General features: G+C 41.3%; 1 protein-coding gene across 1 annotated transcript in view; it reads right to left on the minus strand.

Moving 5' to 3' along the window:
- Positions 1 to 268: 268 nt before the first annotated feature.
- IL2RG (interleukin 2 receptor subunit gamma) overlaps positions 269 to 14,411 on the minus strand; it is a 54,240-nt gene continuing 40,097 nt past the window's right edge. The window contains exons 6-8 of the mRNA XM_069747292.1: positions 9,621 to 9,714; positions 6,850 to 6,934; positions 269 to 2,784 (exon numbers count right to left, since the gene is read on the minus strand). Coding sequence (XP_069603393.1) covers positions 2,647 to 2,784; positions 6,850 to 6,934; positions 9,621 to 9,714 — 317 coding nt within the window. The 3' untranslated portion in view covers positions 269 to 2,646. The remainder of the gene's footprint in view (positions 2,785 to 6,849; positions 6,935 to 9,620; positions 9,715 to 14,411) is intronic.

Consider the following 14,411-nt stretch of genomic DNA (forward strand, 5'->3'; position numbering starts at 1 on the left):
TCAAGGGGAGATGCCCCTGAGTGTATGTGGCACCCTTAAGTATCGCCGGCCGGCACTCACTTTTTACCATCCTTGAGCACTGTATTTAATTGTATTTTTTGTATATTCTCTGCACTTCAAAATTAATATGTAAATTATATGTGTATTAATAAAGTATTATTATTATCTAATTACCTATATGCTCCTAGTGTACTCCTATTCTTACGGCTTATACTCGAGTTTATACAGTATGTCTCCCAGAAAATTATTGCAATTACACATTTTTGTTATACAAAAGTTTATTTAATAAATTTATTTCGTTTGTGTGAGTTGAAACACAAAAAAAACCTGAAAAAAAGGCAAATTGGACATCATTTCAACCCCAAAAAATTGGGCCATAAAAAAATTATTGGCACCCTCAGCTTAATACTTGGTTACGCACCCTTTGGAATAATTAACTGCAATCTGTCACACCTGCAGGAAGCGCATGTGGTTCGCGGACCCACTGTGCCACGGGGCCGGACTTGCCTATTAAGGATAGGCGAAACGTGCGTCTGGGTTAGACGCAGCAGGGAACACACGCCACTCAGGTAATCTTTGCTACTTTATACACTTTAGACAGTGGTTATTTACTAGGCATAAAGCCAGTCTTTGCTATTTGATCTTCATATAGGAACTTAGGGAAGCAATCTTTATGGAGATATGAGCAGTTGTAGGATACAAATATATATGGTAATTTTTAGGTTTATCCATGAAATATAGTTGCTTTTCCAGAGGGAATATATAACCCTGTCACACAATATGTAATATGGAATACTTTGTGGTGTGTTATTACCTTCTGGTCCTCTAGTTTGGATTGAGGCATCCAGTATATACTTGAATAATTTTATGTATTATAAACTTTATTGATTTTATGTATACACTCCTTGTTCTCTGTAGATGTGATTACCTATTAAGGAGCTTAGCTAAGCGGCTACCTGGTGTTCGCTGGAACTTCTGGTGTAGACAGACTAGGCTGCAGGTAGTCACCAGGTTTCTACTCCTAGGCAGGCGCCGGTATTGCAGCTTCCACTCCCAGGTGTTGGGGTTCACTGACACAGGGAGATATGACCGAGGTATCTGAATAGCATGATACAGAGACTGCTGGACTGTACGGACAACTTGGATGTTGAAGGTAGGTTCTTGTTCACACTCGTAGATATTAGGAGACAGTTCTGGAGCTGGCTGCACATGGACCAGGGACAACGGAAATGGGACTGGCTGCACCGAGACCGGGTATAGGTACCGCAGACGTGGTTTCAGGATTCAATCTATACTAGGCTAATGTGAACACAGGATAATGGAATAATGTTAACAGACTAAGGATAAGGGACCAGGCAACATACTGATGCACACACCAACACCACTAAGACTGAACTACAGGGGTTGCTCAGAGTCTGGATGAAGAGTGGAGAGTCCACAATCCAAGCTGCTTGAGGTCTAGTGTGATGTTTCCACAATTAGTGATGGTTTGGGGAGCCATGTCATCTACTGGCGAAGGTCCACTGTGTATTATCAAGACCAAAGTCAGCGCAGCCATCTACCAGGAGATTTTAGAGCACTCCATGCTTCCCTCTGCCGACAAGCTTTTTTGAGATGGAAATTTCATTTTCCAGCAGGACTTGGCACCTGTCCACACTGCCAAAATTACTAATACCTGGCTTAAAAACAACAGTATCACTGTGCTTGATTGGCCAGCAAACTCATGTGACCTTAACCCCACAATGAATCTATGGGGTACTGTCAAGAGGAAGATGAGAGACACCAAACCCAACAATCCAGATGAGCTGAAGGCTGCTATCAAAGCAACCTGGGCTTCCATAACACCTCCGCAGTGCCACAGGCTGAGCGCCTCCACGCCACGCCGCATTGATGCAGTAATTGGTGCAAAATGAGCCCCGACCAAGTATTGCGTGCATTTACAGAACATACATTTCAGTAGGCCAACATTTCGGATTTTAAAATCATTTTTCAAGCTGGTGTTATAAAGTATCCTAATTTACTGAGATAATGACTTTTGGGTTTTCATTGGCTGTAAGCCATGATCATCAACATTAACAGAAATAAACATTTGAAATAGATCACTCTGTAATGCCTGTATATAATATATGAGTTTCACTTCTTTTTGTATTGAAGAACTGAAATAAAATAACTTTTCGATGATATTCTAATTTTGTGAGAAGCACCTGTATATCTGCAAGTGACTGGTACTAAGAAATGAATAAAATTGTGCACAGTTGTACTGGAAAGTGTACTCCACTGCACTTTCAGATGCAGAGTTTCAATGTGTAAGGGTTAAATAGCAGGCTACAAAAGTCTAATAGGGGAGGACATAAAATGTGCTTTGTCTACCTCGAATGTACATTATAAGCAATTGCTTCATTAACCTAATTATTACATTGAGTTTTTATCTATTCACTTTAAGCTGTTGTATGTCTGAGGTAAGAACTGTCATATCTGTAAAACAAGGAATAATTATCAAAACTGTCGCTATCACTTCAAGTATAAAACAAAGGCCAGCAACTACAACAATGCCGGAAAACTCTCCAAATAATTAAGCATTGGCCATTATTTACAAGACTGTGTGCAGCTAACTCTCTGCCCCGCACTGATTTGCTTGCATGTGAGTCACTTTGTAGGGGAGGTTATTATAGGATTTTTCCCATCTGGCCCAGTGCAGTCAGGGTCTTCAGTGACTGTGCAAAGCGTCTCAGTATAATTGGTCTGCAAGTTCTCCACATCTTTTTTTGAAATTCCGAGCCATTCCTATAACAAAAAAGCATTATGAAACTCAATATGAACAGTTATCAGATTTATTACATTTTCAAGTGTAATTTGATAGCTTAAAGGGGACCTTTCGCCAGTCTGAGCATGTTAAACTGGCCACATCATGGAATAGTGGTTGCAGAGCAGAATAAAACAAAGTTTTTATTTTGTAATTTCTCATCTCTGCTGCAAAGATATTAACTTGTAAGGTTTAGGTTATAATTTATGATAAGTCCACCTGGGAGTTAGCAGAGATCTTTCTCTTGGAGCATGTACTTCATGACTTTGACCAATGATAAACTGGAGGTGTCATGCAAGAAAAAAATAACATACCCCCCAACAACTTAGAACAGGCTTTCTCTTGTGTGAATACACACATGCTAGCCACCTTAGGGAGAGACCCAAGTTGGGCTAAATGTAGCGGGACGAAAGAGACCGAAAAGCCCTCTACTTAAAGGAAATACATAGTGGATGCTTTCCTAAAACGGAAAGTACTTGCAAGCAGCATAATACAAAGAATAGCAGGTTTACCCAGAATCCTTTGCAGTAGGCGGAGCTATGCAAATCATCTCTTTCCACCCCAGTCTAATCCACAGCGCTTGGAACCGCCAAGCGTGCAATGCTGCGGATTAGTTTTTCGGCTTTTCGGTCTCTTTCGTCCCGCTACATTTAGCCCAACTTGGGTCTCTCCCTAAGGTGGCTAGCATGTGTGTATCGCTTGCTCACCGAGCCCCACTCCATACAGCCAACCAATTCCAGCCCTGTGCTGATGAGGGCCTAAAGCCCGAAACACGTGTCCACAGGTAGGAATTGGTTGGCTGTGTAAATTTAGAAACTAATCCGCAGCATTGCACGCTTGGCGGTTCCAAGCGCTGTGGATTAGACTGGGGTGGAAAGAGATGATTTGCATAGCTCCGCCTACTGCAAAGGATTCTGGGTAAACCTGCTATTCTTTGTATTATGCTGCTTGCAAGTACTTTCCGTTTTAGGAATGCATCCACTATGTATTTCTTGTGTGAATACAAATTTTAAAAAAACTGACCATCACATCCAAACAAACTAAGTGTGAACAAGTGCTAACCTAGAGTCACCAACTCATATACACTAAAGTAAAAAAGGCAGCACTCTGTAGCACCATAGCATGCAAATATGAAATATGAAAATCAAATTGCATTACTGCATTAGAAATATGAAAAATTGAGAAAGCTTAGCGCATAAATTGGCCAATTCATGTGTACCTGAAAGCCACGTTAAGGCGTTTCTCGCTTCCTGGAACTAACAATGCCATTCCTCTCATAGAATAAAGTCTTCATCTGTATGGGAACCTAATATGAGTGCTCTCTTAGACTAAAATCTATCTCTCTGTGGAGGGGTAGTGGTCCTGCTTTGATTAAAAACACCTGTGGCTTAAAGGCGGAGTGCTCAGTCAGAAGGCTAATGAAGACAAATTTCAGAAAACTGACCGTCACATCCAAACATAGACTAAGTGTGAACAGGTGCTAACCTAGAGTCACCAACTCATATACACTAAAGTAAAAAAGGAAGCACTCTGTAGCGCCATACATGTCATTTGTGTGAGACAAATTACAAACAGTCTGCTCTCATCATTGGTCTCTCTTCAGAGCTGTGTGTGATTACATGAAGAAGTGTTAGTAATCACACCCATCTCTGCTCTTGCTCTCAGCATTTTTTTGTCACACATAGCTCTGCAGTGAGATCAGAGAGAGCAATCTGTCTTTCACTACAAGTCTCACAGGAGAAGGCATGTTCTTTTGACTTTCTGAGGCGTGTTCTTTTCTCTTCTGTGTGACAACTTCTTTATTGGTCAACCTCATACAAGGGAAGTACTCGCCCCCATAGACAAATATCTGGTGATGTTTTATTAAGCTCCACAGCCACAATTCCATGATGTAGCTACTTCAACATGATCCAACTGCTGAAAGATTCTCTTTAACCCCTTACAGTTGAAGCCTTTTTTCATCTTCTTGACAGAGCCCCATTTTTTAAACCTGATATATGTCAATTTATGTGGTAATAGTTAGGAAAGCTTTTTTCAATCCTAGAGAATCAACTGTGGAAATAGGAAACACTTTCAGCGCTGCAGGTATACTTTGTGTTTGTCGAAAAAATGTATTAGTCAGTATGTAGCGAGTATAAACTGGATCATGTAGTTAATAAATCACATAAATGTGGAAAAATGCTAAACTTTATTCAAAGATGGTGTGCATTCGATATACGAATGGAAGAAGGGGTGCACACCCAAACAGATAAAAACGTCATAAAGGGTAAGACATGGTATGTCAATTAAAAAGCGAGACCTGCAACACATGTATATACAGTAACTAGCCAATAACAGCAATTAATCAGTAAGTTGTAACATCAGGCTACATACAAGTACAGTATGTGAAGAGCTAGATATAGTATAACAGGACCATACAATATAAGTCATAAGTCTATAAATTGCTTAATTAACCTAGGCGTTATACAGATACCAGCTAACATTGTATATTAAAAATATGTACCGTATTTTTTGGATTATAAGACGCACTTTTGTTCCCCCAAATTTTGGGGGAAAGTGGGGGGGTGCGTCTTATAATCCGAATCTGTGTGAAGTGCTGTGCTGTAGAGGAGGGGGGCGGTTCTGGAGTGGCGTCAGGGGGCTGGAGTGGGCTGGCTGCAGAGACAGCGGGAGGTCATGTGCTCCTGCTCATTAGCCTCATGTAATATTCACTGCACCCCCTGTCAATCACCTCAGTGCTGAAGCTGCGCCAAGTTGGTTGACAGGGGAGCAGTGCATATTACATGTGCCTGCACTCCCCCTCCTCCCATCATGAATATGCCCCCCTGCAGGCACACACATGGCCCCCCCAGTCACTACATGCCTACCCCGGCAGGCACACACATAGCGCCCCCCCCCCCAGTCACTATATGCCCCCTGCTGGCAGGCACATGATAAAATAACAAACACTTAACTCACCTTCTGATGATGGCTCCATGCTCCCAGTTCTCCCGTGGCTCTTCCTGTGTCTGTGCTGACATTCGATCATGTGATTGGCACAGCACAGTGATGTCATCACTGTGTGTCCAGGTCACATGATTATAACTCAACCCCTCTTTGAAACAGGGAAGCAATACACCGCTGTACCGTGCATTGCTTGATGGCCACAGACAAGTACCGGAGAGCAGTGATTTTAATTGGATATAATGCAAAGTACTCAACTCTGTCCGCTAAGGAATGGTGGACACTGATAGGGGTGTCCCAGACTGTGGAGCAAACATCCTTAGTAGCCAACAAGTTCTGCCTCATATGCCTTGGATTGGCTTTCCCTTTTTCAAAGAGGGGTTGTGTCCCCTCCACCCCTCATCCCCGTAGCCAATAGGATCTTCTAGCCTTCCCATATATAGATGTTATCCTGTAGGGTCCATCCCTCTTACCGCAATACTTTGGGAACTGGCTGCATCGACCACCCTCCCTCAGTTATGTTTCTAAACTAACACTTCATAACAATTTTTGTTTACTGTTTATCAATAGTTTTCTGTAATGAATCAAATCACAGCGCGTATATGATTAGAAAATTGTAGACCTCATGGATATGCATAACGGTTTGGTGTTTCGCATATCCCTTGGATCCATGTGTCAAATTTGTTGTTGATTTTGTAAAAGAAAAAAAGAGAGTATAGCTGTGACCGACTTCCACCCATTTTGGGGTTTTGTGCTTTATTTCATATGTATAGGGCCTTAGTTATGTTTGCGATGTCTCTACATTCTGTGCAGGGATGCTATGGTCCACCCTTACATCACACCACCAGGGTCAAAGAGGAAGCCCTCTCCCTTTGTCAACCATTTAGATGCCACTGTTGCTATTCATAGCAGCATACATGGAGTTAAATGCTCATGATCATCTCCTAACACTTAAGTTCTGCTGTTGTAGCAGGCTGTCAGCTATATAATACAGGATTGTTGGGGTTTTTTCTTGATAACATTTATAATTTATAAAGTTTCTGTGTGTTGTTATTTTAGACCACACAGAAACCCTGACTACAGTGTCCTAGAAAACTGTTTACCTGGAAGTTGTTGTCATAGGTCTTGAAAAGGTCTTCAAACTTTTTACCGGGATTTGGAATTTGTGGAACAAGAATCAACCAAATCCTATAAAAATGAAAATCTGAAATTAGGTGTCACTTAGCAGCAATGAAAAATATCATTCTACCCTGGCTTCAAATGTGCGCAGTTGATGGTCTGTGTATGGACGACAATTTCTGGGCCGACAGCAGGTCTCCTAACCCATATTGGATCAGTAGACCTACATTATAGTCCGTATATGGACCGTGAAATGCAGACATGTGAAGCTGGCCCGAGAGACAACAGTGTTGTCAGATGGTAGAATATTGTAGGATTCATAATCACCCAAAAAAATAAATGTATAAAGTCATCTATACCAAGTATGGCTGAGCTGATATTAATATTAAAATATTATATTTATTATAAATGTTAAATTGTATGTATTATTATGTTTCTAAACTAACACTTTATAACAATTTCTGTTTACTGTTTATCAATAGTTTTCTGTAATGAATCAATTCACAGCGCGTATATGATTTGAAAATTGTAGACCTCATAGATATGTACAGGTCCTTCTCAAAAAATTAGCATATAGTGTTAAATTTCATTATTTACCATAATGTAATGATTACAATTAAACTTTCATATATTATAGATTCATTATCCACCAACTGAAATTTGTCAGGTCTTTTATTGTTTTAATACTGATGATTTTGGCATACAACTCCTGATAACCCAAAAAACCTGTCTCAATAAATTAGCATATTTCACCCATCCAATCAAATAAAAGTGTTTTTTAATAACAAACAAAAAAACCAACAAATAATAATGTTCAGTTATGCACTCAATACTTGGTCGGGAATCCTTTGGCAGAAATGACTGCTTCAATGCGGCGTGGCATGGAGGCAATCAGCCTGTGACACTGCTGAGATGTTATGGAGGCCCAGGATGCTTCAATAGCGGCCTTAAGCTCATCCAGAGTGTTTGGTCTTGCGTCTCTCAACTTTCTCTTCACAATATCCCACAGATTCTCTATGGGGTTCAGGTCAGGAGAGTTGGCAGGCCAATTGAGCACAGTAATACCATGGTCAGTAAACCATTTACCAGTGGTTTTGGCACTATGAGCAGGTGCCAGGTCGTGCTGAAAAATGAAATCTTCATCTCCATAAAGCATTTCAGCCGATGGAAGCATGAAGTGCTCCAAAATCTCCTGATAGCTAGCTGCATTGACCCTGCCCTTGATGAAACACAGTGGACCAACACCAGCAGCTGACATGGCACCCCACACCATCACTGACTGTGGGTACTTGACACTGGACTTCAGGCATTTTGGCATTTCCTTCTCCCCAGTCTTCCTCCAGACTCTGGCACCTTGATTTCCGAATGACATGCAAAATTTGCTTTCATCAGAAAAAAGTACTTGGGACCACTTAGCAACAGTCCAGTGCTGCTTCTCTGTAGCCCAGGTCAGGCGCCTCTGCCGCTGTTTATGGTTCAAAAGTGGCTTTACCTGGGGAATGCGGCACCTGTAGCCCATTTCCTGCACACGCCTGTGCACGGTGGCTCTGGATGTTTCCACACCAGACTCAGTCCACTGCTTCCTCAGGTTCCCCAAGGTCTGGAATCGGTCCTTCTCCACAATCTTCCTCAGGGTCCGGTCTCCTCTTCTCGTTGTACTGCGTTTTCTGCCACATTGTTTCCTTCCAACAGACTTACCATTGAGGTGCCTTGATACAGCACTCTGGGAACAGCCTATTTGTTGAGAAATTTCTTTCTGGGTCTTACCCTCTTGCTTGAGGGTGTCAATGATGGCCTTCTTGACATCTGTCAGGTCGCTAGTCTTACCCATGATGGGGGTTTTGAGTAATGAACCAGGCAGGGAGTTTATAAAAGCCTCAGGTATCTTTTGCATGTGTTTAGAGTTAATTAGTTGATTCAGAAGATTAGGGTAATAGGTCGTTTAGAGAACCTTTTCTTGATATGCTAATTTATTGAGACAGGTTTTTTGGGTTATCAGGAGTTGTATGCCAAAATCATCAGTATTAAAACAATAAAAGACCTGACAAATTTCAGTTGGTGGATAATGAATCTATAATATATGAAAGTTTAATTGTAATCATTACATTATGGTAAATAATGAAATTTAACACTATATGCTAATTTTTTGAGAAGGACCTGTATAACGATTTGGTGTTTTGCACATCCCTTGGATCCATGTGTCAAATTTGTTGTTGATTTTGTAAAAGAAAAAAAGAGAGTATAGCTGTGCCTGAATTCCACCCATCTTGGGGTTTTGTGCTTTATTTCATATGTATAGGGCCTTAGTTATGTTTGTTATGTCTCTATAAAATATCATATTTATTATATCTATTATATATATTTTACTGGCAAACTTTACTAATGCAAATTAAACTTTAATCACACTGTCGATCCCGGTGCTCAAAAAGCCATCAAGTACAAGCTAAATGAATAAAATCTAGTGTGAATGTGGCATGACTTTTCCTATTTGTTTTTGTTTGTTTTTTAGAAAATATGAAAGTTTTGGGGTTATAGCTTCATAGGCTTTAATCAGCACTTGGCAAAATGATGAGAATCTCTTTATAGGGAATTTTATCATGTAAAGCAAATTATTAACAAAAGCAATTGTGTAGCACAATTATATTACACATGTATTTGTCCCATTTTCTTCTTTGTCACTATTATTCCTCTGACTGAAACATAATTATAAAACAATGAAAACGCAGGAAAATGTATCATTGTAAATCTGACTTACCTATCTGTCCTAATCACAAGAACCACAACTACCAGCAACAAAAATGTAACAACGAGGATAACAAATGCTTTAACAAATGTTGATGGCTGCTCATCTGAAAAGAAAAAAAAAATCACCAAAGTGAAAAGAAATTAAAGTGTTTCAATGTTAGATTAAGGCCTGGTTCAGACATGTAAAAAAAAATAATCATCTGATTTTAATTTAAAAAAAAAAATCAATAATAATTTTTTACCCATATTGTCATCCATATGTTTATTGTTTACATCTATATGGCATACGTTTTTATATATCAGCAGTAACTAAAGTTTCCTATGTTAATAATTGCAATTTTTCTGTAAAAATCGCAATCGCACCAAATGATCTACAGTATATGAGATCTGATTTTTTTTTTGTGCACCTAAAGACTTGTATAGGCGAGTTCTGAAATACAGAAGAGAATACTACTTTTTTCACACCTTCACTCAGTCCACATGAAAAACTGTTATTTGAACAGCCTTATGTACTAGCATGGTCAATGTGCTATCTATTTGCTATCTGATTTTAACACAGCACATATAAGTTTACTACGCTTGTCTGAATAAACCTTAAAGTGAACCTGTCAGCAGGATTTTCCTATGTAAACTACAGGCATTGTCAGGTTCACGCTGTTGTACTGATTAAAATGATACCTGGGGCGAAGAAATCGGTCTTGTGGTTCTTGTGAAATCAATGTTAGAATTTTTCAGTTATTGAGATGCCCTCTGACGCAGACTGTAGGCAGAGTCTCATCTTCCTGCTCTAAGCCAGAGAAACCAAGGACAGGCCTTCTCACAGGCTGCCCTGAAGAACAACCATGTTCCTCATCAGAGGGACAGACTGCTTGTGCTTCAGGGCAGCCTGTGGGCAGGTCTCTTCTTGTTTTTTCTGGCTTAGAGCAGGAAGATAATACACTGCCTACAGTCCCGCCCTGGAGCACAGGCATCTCATTAACTGAAATCTTTTAACATTGATTTACACAAGAACCACACTACGGATTTCTTCACCCCAGGTATTATTTTAAAGGGAACCTGTCATCAGTTTTGGCCGATATAAGATACGGCCATCACCTTTCAGGGCTTATACACAGCATTATATAATGCTGCATATAAGCCCCCAACCCCATCTGGAAGAACTGAAAAATAAGTTTTATTATACTCACCTGTGGGGCGGTCCGATCCGATGGTTGTCGCTGGTCTTGGTCCGGCACCTCCCATCTTCTTATGATCACCGCCCTCCTACTTGCTTCTTGTGAATGACGCAATCCTGCATCACCCACACAGTCTCACCGGAATCACGCTTCTGCGCAGGCGTACTTCTCTGCCCTGTTGAGGGCAGAGCAAAGTACTGCAGTGTGCAGGTGCCGGAAAAGGTCAAAGAGCCCCAACACCTGCGCACTGCAGTACTACTAACTAAATAAGTTGTGGACTTTTAGCCTTTGTTTTCTTAGTATAGTAAGCTAAGAATAAGAGCCTTCCTGGAGCATAAAATGCTTAAGCTCCAAATTTTCTGTCTAATAGATTTCAGGAGTTGTGTAACAACTGTACAAACATGTTGTAATAACACAAGTCTGCAAGGGTAAAATTGTTTAAAAAGTAGGAGGCGATTTTTATATACTTTTGATAGCTGAACTCAGTAAAAATATAAAAAAATTCCATCACATAGTTTTTTTCAAAAACACTGACTCTATAGGTGTTATTAGGTGTTATGGAACTGCAGCACAGAACTAGGATAGAAGGGGGAAAACTGACCCTGCACTGAGACTAGGCTGATACCCTACGATGGAGTGGGCGACCCATTCCTTGCGAATTGACCCACCGACAATCCTAGGTTAATCTCAGCGAAGACCTATAGATAGGGGGAAGGAGGTCCCTCAAAGATCTAAGGACTGGGTATAAAAACAGGTCAACTCTTAATAGAAAACACAGCGATGCCTGTAGAAACCAAGTGAAAACTGAAACCAAAGATAGCAGAACCACAGATCCCAGAACTGCACAATATCAAACACAGAAAGCTATCAAAGCACCTAGCCAGAAGTCTAGCAGATTAACACTGTTGTCCAGCAAGGAATGGGAGGCAGATGCTGGGTAATAAAGGGTAATACAATCACCTGACCAAAGGCAAACCAGCACCAGAAAACCACAATAAGATGGCAGATGGTCAAAAACAAAACAGATTCTAACAGTAGGTTTTTTGTTGCACCATACTTTGACCACTGTGTGACCTTTAGCAGATGATTTTGGTGCAATTTGATTGGTTAGAAATTAATGGACGTTGTGCTGCGATTGGCTGCTGTGGGCAGAGGAGAATTTTTCTCATGATGTGAACAGTGACATCATTAAGGTGACCAGGGTGAACTCCAGTGACATTACCCACATCAGCACTAGACACTTCAGGAGCGTTCTCACTCTTGTCTCAGTGTGTTCTGACAGGTGATGATTATTTTATGTTTTTATTTTTATTTTAAATAAAATAATAGATACAATAATAAATGGATAAAAGAGGGTCCTGGAGTTTTTATTTTAAATAAAGGACTATATTCTGTGTTTGTCTTTATTACATTTGACTATGGGGTTAGTAATGGGGGCGTCTTATAACCGCTTCTCTATTACTAACCCCTGTGCTTCATGTCAGCTATCATTACAAAGCTGACATCTACCCAAATACTATTATCCCATCTTATGAATGCGCCATTTCTGGGGCAGCAGAGGGCTGCTGTTCTTAGTCTGGGAGGGGGCGAATATCCATGGCCCTTTCTTAGGCTATTTATATCACCCTTCAGCTGTCTGCCTAGCATTTGCTGATTATTATTAATAATAGAGGACACACAACATAATTTATTTTTTGGAGGGTCACTCCTTATTAATAACCAGTAAAGACTAAGTAGACAGTTGTGAGCTGATATTAATAGGCTGGGAAGCTCCATGTTTATTACCCACTACCCAGGCTATTAACACCAACTCTCAGCCCTCTGCTTTCCTTCAGCTGGTTAAAAAAAATTACACTATTTTTTTATTTTATTTTGAAATAAATATAAGTACAGATAACTACATATATAAAGCACTGATCATATATCTCAATGACATCTATCTATCTCTTTGTATAACCTTGTTTTATTAGAAAACTATCTTAAAATGACAGAGAATTACTGTATGTAAAAGCGGATGTTAAAAATGCATTGAATACGGATGTCAGATGGATGCTACTTGCTAAAAATCTCATTGTACTTGCATGACACTTGACCTACTTTTCAGGAACAACATCGGACTGATTTTATTTACACTGATGGGTGTCAGCCATTAGACAGAGTTTATAAGAGTGTGATGGTGTGCTTACCAAGATTCCTTTCAGCATTTAGTGGTTGTAGTGGATTAAGCTTCTGTTTCTAACAATGTGATCGAAATGACTGCAAGGGGGTGTCATAATTCACCCAAAAACTTTTGCTACATTTGCAGTTGTTTTGCAGTGAATAAACAACGAAGGAACATTACGGACTTTGTTAGAAAAGTGTTTTATGAGTACCTTGGTGTAAAACTAGATGATCAGGACAAGCCGTGGACTCCACATGTAGTGTGTTCTGTTTGTGTAGAAGAACTATGCCATTGGTCTAACGGGAAGAAAGAAAGCTTTTGCTGTGGTGTGCCTATGATCTGGAGAGAACTGCAAAAAAAATCATAGTGATGACTGCTACTTTTGTACATGCAATGTGGAGAGATTCAACCTTAAAAATGAGAAGGAAATTATATATCCGGACCTCCCGTCAGTGCTTCGCCTCACGGTCCAGGAATACCTGTCCCTTTACCTCCAGGGACACTTGAAAATTCACCTGATTCAGAAGATTCAGAGAATGAAGAGCAGGATTCTGACGAAGACTTTCACGCTAGTCCCAATGAGCCACAGCTTTTTTCAAAGCTCAAATTACCATATTTTTCGGATTATAAGACAGCAGGAGGTCCTGTGCTCCCACTCAGTAGCCTCATGTAATATTCACTGCACCCGCTGTCCATCACCTTGGTGCTGAAGCAGCGACGAGTTGCTTGATAGGGGGACAGTGCATATTGCATGTGCCTGCACTCCCCCCATCATGAATATGCCCCCCGGTCACTCTATATGCCTTCCTGCTGGTACACACATGGCCCCCCTCTCTGTATATGCCCCCCTGCTGGCACACACATGGCCCCCCCCCAGTCACTACATGGCCCCTTGCAGGCACGCACATGATAAAATAAACACTTAACTCACTTTCTGATGATGGCTTCGTGCTCCCAGTTCTCCCGTAGCTCTTCCTGTGTCTGTGCCGACATCCGATCATGTGATCAGCACAGCACAGTGATGTTATCACTGTGGGCCCAGTGTGCACAGGAGCTGGGAGCACAGAGCCATCATCAGAAGGTGAGTTAAGTGTTTGTTATTTTGTCATGTGCATGCCTGCAGGGTCGCATGTAGTGACTTGGGGGCCATGTGCGTGCCAGCAGGGGGCTTACAGTGACGGGGGGCCATATCCAGGATGAGATGGGGAGCAGTGTGCCAGCAGCACAGGGGGCAGGTGTGCCAGCAGCACAGGGGGGCAGTGTGCCAGCAGCACAGGGAGGCAGTGTGCCAGCAGCACAGGGAGGCAGTGTGCCAGCAGCACAGGGGGCAGTGCCAGCAGAACAGGGAGGCAGTGTGCCAGCAGCACAGGGGGGCAGTGTGCCAGCATCACAGGGGCGGCAGGTGTGCCAGCAGCACAGGGGGCAGTGTGCCAGCAGCACAGGGGGGCAGTGTGCCAGCAGCACA

This window comes from Ranitomeya imitator, chromosome 2 (assembly GCF_032444005.1).
Source record: "Ranitomeya imitator isolate aRanImi1 chromosome 2, aRanImi1.pri, whole genome shotgun sequence".
NCBI lineage: Eukaryota > Metazoa > Chordata > Amphibia > Anura > Dendrobatidae > Ranitomeya > Ranitomeya imitator.